General features: G+C 50.9%; 2 protein-coding genes across 2 annotated transcripts; one reads left to right on the plus strand and one right to left on the minus strand.

Moving 5' to 3' along the window:
• Positions 1-2,044: 2,044 nt before the first annotated feature.
• Positions 2,045-4,170, plus strand: JN550_013659 (uncharacterized protein; the record flags this gene model as incomplete). The annotated part of the gene is made up of 4 exons (XM_049312271.1): positions 2,045-2,048; positions 2,143-2,427; positions 2,497-3,944; positions 4,000-4,170. 4 exons carry the CDS (start codon positions 2,045-2,047, stop codon positions 4,168-4,170), a joined length of 1,908 nt encoding a protein of 635 aa, XP_049164384.1.
• A 733-nt stretch (positions 4,171-4,903) lies between these two features.
• Positions 4,904-5,366, minus strand: JN550_013660 (uncharacterized protein; the record flags this gene model as incomplete). The annotated part of the gene is made up of 2 exons (XM_049312272.1): positions 4,904-5,198; positions 5,266-5,366. 2 exons carry the CDS (start codon positions 5,364-5,366, stop codon positions 4,904-4,906), a joined length of 396 nt encoding a protein of 131 aa, XP_049164385.1.
• Positions 5,367-6,159: the final 793 nt, after the last annotated feature.

Consider the following 6,159-nt stretch of genomic DNA (forward strand, 5'->3'; position numbering starts at 1 on the left):
ATGTTTAAGCGAGGATGTTAAAACGGGGGAGCGGATGTACTTGAGGCCACGCCGAGGACTGAGTCCTAGTGTTACGTAAAGACCTTTTGGTTGTGAAGTACATTGGGATTCTTCCGGCCAAATGCTCCAATTCCACCTTTTTGTACTAGCATCAATGTGAAGTGAACCCTAGCTTTATATCTTATCGATAGGTCCCGGTTCTCAATAACGAGTGTCAGTGGCATACCGCAGGATAACTTGGTCGCCGGCCTCTACCAAGGAGGAATGAGACAGTGCCGAATACTACTGCATATAGGATTAAGGGTATGTAAACACGTTTCGACAATTTCAATAGCAATAATTATAACTCTGGCCACGGCTTTCCAAACGCGCCTCGAGTCTGGGACATGCGAGCTTCGAATTGGAGTGCAGTAAATTGTACCGCAAGTCTAACAACCCCTCAAGGTATTGCGTCCTATCCACCAAGACAGGTACCATTTGACTCGTGTGCAGCGACATTGCGGTAAGCATAGTACGTCGTGTGTTTAGACTGGCAATTGGGCTGCTCACTACCCCAGCTTCAGGTAATTTGTGACCTAAATGACAAGAAGCATGAATAAAGAGCAGTCGCATGACCTTTGGAGAGTGAGTTCTAGGACTAAGGGTCTTTGACCAATCGCGGAAGACTGGCCAGGGAAAGCTCCCTACACAGTTCCACGGAATCGGACCGAGAAACCGTCGTGTCATCCTTCTCTCATATACCCCAAGCAATCGTGGCAACCAACACGCCGAGTGCCACCGGACACAGTAACCAAGCACAGCCAGGTGGATTGCTAAATCGACAGGTTTGAGCTTGGCCCCGCGGTGCTACGACGGATCGCGGCGGCGCCCAAGGCGCCAATACGGGGTAACAGGGATGGGACCGGGATGTCACTTTCCTTGCGCGCCAATTCCTGCTTTAAAGTTATGGTCCTCGGGCACTTTTCGTCAACTTGATGCCAAGCTGTGTTTTCCGTCTCTACCCGTTGCCGCGCATGGCTGCTGGCAGTCCTGTCTGTGAGCATACAGTGCCAGGCCACGACTGTACATAGTATTCACCACATGCGGGGGCAGTATGATCCAAATGCACGCCATGGCCTGACACTAGTATAGGCCCATCCCTAACCACCCCCACTGACTTAACTTGTATTTGAACGATCCCGACCATTTGGCACCCGACAATCCAGATGCAGGGACATCCGCCGGGCATATGGTATCAGGCCAGAGATCACATAAGACCCATCACATCGTGCCCTGTTGCCTGAGCAAACCGAGTCAGGATTTCTCGGGTCCTGCCGTGTGCTAGTGCTTCCGCCAGGGTGACATTGGATCAGGGATAGCGTTCAATCTCGATCCGACTGTGCGCTGAATCCTTCAGCTGCCTGAAGTGAGGATGCTAATCATGAATCCCCACAATACCTTGGTGAATCGATTGCCTAATACAACAGCTGATGGTAATTGGGGTCTTCCGATTGGTTTCGTTTCGAACTGTAGCTCCTTCGTCTGTACCATGTCGGATATAACATACGAGACGGACGAGAGAAGATGACGGGCTGGCCAGGCCCCCAGGTTGACCACACGGACCCATTCACCAATGCGACCTCGAGCTTCCCTCTTCGTTCTAGAAATCTCACCGAAGATCAGCATTATTGATAACGGGATGAGTTCCGCCCAATGATATACCCCGGTCAGGTGGCTCCCGTCCGACGAGTAGGGTCCTCGGTCGCATGTCACCTTCCGAATCGAGTTGATTGCTTCCAACCGACATGACGTCCGAAACTGGAGAGCCACCGACCATTGGGGCAATTTGGAACATTTCATTTTCCAGAATGCTGCAGCCAGGTTATTCGTCCGAGGCGCGTGCATTTTTGCCATAAGGCTGGCTATCAGCGGCGTGCATAGATAGGGAGGCGGCGCCCCATATAGAGAGTTCTTGGTCCCTTGGCCACCATTCCTATTGCTTTATCGCCTTATCCCACGCACGGGTTGCGAGCTGAATCAGTCCAAGCCGCCCAGCGAAGCCAAGATGTGTTAGTGCCCCTCGACGTTGAAACAAGCATTTCAAGAACTGCGGCTTGCCAAAGGATGGGACCACCCAGAAGACTGACGTTCAGGCTATTTTAGCGGCCGACAAGGAGATTGGCGACCGACCGGCTACGGCCAACGCCAACACCAACGGTGACAGCATTGACGAGAAGACGGGCCATGTCGAACCCAGCAATGTTGTTGGACACCATGTTGACGCTGCTGTGGAGGTCGCGCTGAAAGACACTGCCATCTTGCACAAAGATTACGAGGGAAAACCGACAGACGAAGAGTTACGGACGTTGCGCCGCGTGCCCGGAAGGGTGCCCTATCTGGCCTACTGCCTGTGCGCTGTAGAGTTTTGCGAACGCGCCTCGTACTATGGTCAGTATTGACGCAAAGAAACGCGAGACCTGTGCGCAAAAGACACATGCTGACCTAGATCCTCCACAGGTTGTGTTACCATTTGGACCAACTACATCAATCGTCCGCTGCCGATCGGTGGGAATGGTCTTGGCTCGCCGCCATATGGCAGTCAGGCAACCCAGGGTGCCTTGGGCTTGGGTGAGAAGGTTGCCAATGCGACCAGCCAGTCGTTCAACATGCTTGCCTACGTGCTCCCTTTATTTGTCGGCTACCTTGCAGACACCCGGTTCGGACGATACAATATGATTTTCTGGGGTATCATGCTTTGTGGCGTTGGCCACGTCCTCATTCTTGTAGGCGGTGCTCGACAACTGCTCGAAGATGGAACGGCAAAGATTCCCTTTTTCATCGGTGTCTACATTTTGGCTTTTGGAGCTGCGATGTTCAAGCCGAACGTGACCCCGTTGTTGCTCGACCAGATGTCGTCACATGTCCCGGTCGTGAAGACACTGCCGACGGGCGAGCGTGTCATTGAAGACCCCGAGCATTCGACCGAACGAGTGATGCTGTGGTTCTACTTGTTGATCAATCTCGGCGGCTTCATGGCCACAGCAACCTCGTATTGTGCGCGTCTTGTCGGTTGGTGGTTAGCTTTTCTCCTTCCACTCCTGCTATACCTCCCGCTCCCTATCCTTCTGATCTGGTTGAAGCCAAAGCTCGTAATGCACCCGCCTGGTGGCTCTGATCTTCCCAACGTCTTCAGGGTCCTAGGCTATTGCATGAGGAAGGGAGGTATCTTGCGGATTGGCAAGCCCGGATGGTATGAGCCTGCGAAGCCCTCGTACCACGTTACACACGGTCTTCCTGTCGAGACTCGTTGGAACGACCAGTTTGTGGAGGATGTTAAACGTACTATGCAGGCGACTGGAATGTTCTGTTTCTTCCCCGTTCAGTACTGGAACGATAACGGTCTCGGCAGCTCGGCTAACTATCTTGGTACTATGCTTACTGGCAACGGTGTTCCAAACGACGTTATCAGCAACTTCAATCCTTTGAGCATCATTCTTTTGAACCCTGTCCTTAACTTTGCTCTTTATCCAGCACTGCGAAAGGCCGGGGTCCACTATGGTCCTGTGGCCCGTATTACGACTGGTTTCTTCATCTCGACACTGGCCGGGCTCGGCTACACCATTCTGTGCTGGAAGGCATATGAAACCAACCCTTGCGGGTACTATGGCTCTTCGGCCAAGGAATGTGTTGAAGGCGGCCTAGTGTCGCCAATCTCTCTCTGGTGGGAGGCTATCCCGTACGCCCTTGGAGGTTTCTCCGAGCTTTTCATCAATGTGCCTGCATATGGCATTGCGTACTCACGTGCCCCAGTCAACATGAGGGGCCTTGTGTCCGCCATCAATCTGCTCAACACTGGATTTGCCTTCATCGTCAACTTGGCAGCATCTGAGGTTATTGCAGACCCTCACTTGATTTGGGATTTTGCAGCTCCTACTGTCCTCGGCGCCTTTGTTACCGTGTTCTTCGTAAGTCTGGTCTTAAACTTATCACTTCCTACATGTTTCTGACCTGGTTTCCCAGTTCTTCTACTTCCGCCACATTGACAAGGAAGAATACGTTCTGTCGACGAACGTCATTAACGACACCACTGGTGCGCGGCCTAACTTCACCGAGACTGAGACCAACGTCTCGGACAACCGTCCTTCGAACATTGCAGCCAATGAGGAAGGCCTCATCTCACAGAAGCAATAAGCCGCCCCACTTGACAGCTGCATCGATGTCCAAGGCCGATGACAAAGCAATTCCAAAATATCTCCGTTCTGCAGCGTGGATCAATGGACAATTCCATGGATGGATATTCATGCTAGACTTGCAGCCTGCTTACAACTGCAAAGACAATAAAATTCGCACATTTAGCAGCATCGTATTGATTCCACGTCTCATAGTTACATCAAGATTTTCCGGATCATCTGTGCAAGTTCAAATTGAAGTTCCGCTAGTTCGTTCTTTAATCAATACCTAGCTTCTCAGATGAATAGTTCCTTCCTGTCGCAGTGTGTTTAAAAGTAAGAGGAACGGTAAGGTTTAGCTATGCTGAGGTGAATCGCTTTCCGCATTCTTTTCAGTGTTCCGCAAGCAGACTTTGGAATTGTTTGTTGTGCGATTTTCGCTTCCTACTAGAATGGATCTCCGTGATCATCGTAAGTCCTCGGGACAATTCGTGTGATCGCATGCAGCTTTATGCTTAAGCCCATTATTCATCAACTCATCAGGGCTTTTGGAAAAATAACGAGGCCCAACTGATCTTTCCTAGGTCAATAACCATTGTCCAAGCAACTTTCGAAACGAAGAATTTTGTCCTATTCAGTCTCCATGTCTGAATCGAGGAGACGTTGAACGCAGTACAAGTACAAGTCAGGTCAGTGCCATCAGTTTCAACGAGTAGCCCGAAGTCCATTACACCTTGGAGTATTCAAACCAACGTTCAGGACTCGTCCACTGCGCCAATAGACTCAAATTGGTCCATCCCGGCCGAGACGGCCTGAGCCTTGGTCTTACGAGCTCGCTTCTTTGACATTTCGCCTCCATCTTCTTCGCAATCACCGTGGTCAGTACCATCTCCGCTGGACGTAGTCTTTGTCTTCGGTGACGCCCGTCGCTCACCGGACGTAGCAAGCTTAGAAGCAGAACAAGAAGGGCCTCTGGCACTGTTGGAAGAATCACTCGCATTTGTCTGGTCCATCTTCAGACAAGCGACGCGCAGTTGCTGGAAGCGAAGTCTGGGTCAATTCGGTCAGACAGCACAGGCCCTTAAATCAAAATTGATAGGATAAAATGTAAACTCACTTGGATACGCCCTGGCTATGCTTGTCTCCCCATATTGGCTGAAGCATCTGAGCGACCTCTTTCCAACCCTTGACCAGCAACTCCTCGTTGCCTTCAGTCATGATTGTAGAGAGGAGGACTGAGATGTCTTCAGAGAGCCATCAGGAGGCATTCTTGGCGTATTGAGAATTTTCCCCTACCATAGTGACGATTCGCTGGCCTAGCTGAGAATTCTGGTGAAACAGGGAATCTAGTTAGCCTTTAGGTTGGTCGAATGTACCCGAAACAGGCGAAGAATGAGACAGTGACCAGGGAAGTTGTTGGGACGCGATGCTTGATTTTGGAATAGTGTTTGGGCCACGCTAATCATTACCAATGAATATTGTTTTGAGAAGCGATATCGCGACCTACCTTGCCGACGGTATGCGTTGTAATCAGTGCCGGTCGTGACTCTCCGTCTCAAGTAATGATGTACGGGTGATGGAAGGGCGGGAAGGCTTCGAGTTCGAAGAAGAGACCAGAAGGTATTGTAGAAAGGGTTTTTGATGAGGAAGTATGTTGTCACGATGGAAAACGACACATCGGCATAGACCGAACTAGGTTCGTGATGATCCACAGTAGGTGTGAGGCGCTCCTTACTTGGCGGCATTACAGCGAGTGAGGCCGACACAAACAATGGGTCCACGAGCTTTTATGGAAACAAGCAGGATATGTGCCTCAAATTTGGATTATCTTTGTGCGCAAATGAGACATCTAGGGGAGCGCCGGAGAAGTGGGCAGCTTGTATGGCCACGAGAATCCTTATGATCAATACGCAGGCTCTCATCGGGCCAGCTTTCCATTCATGATATAGCGGTGGATGCTAACATGCACTAGGACAGCTCAAAACAAGAGAGTCGTCGCTGCCCCCCCCCC

The sequence above is a fragment of the Neoarthrinium moseri genome, assembly GCF_022829205.1.
Source record: "Neoarthrinium moseri strain CBS 164.80 chromosome Unknown scaffold127_Wmoseri_CBS_16480, whole genome shotgun sequence".
NCBI lineage: Eukaryota > Fungi > Ascomycota > Sordariomycetes > Amphisphaeriales > Apiosporaceae > Neoarthrinium > Neoarthrinium moseri.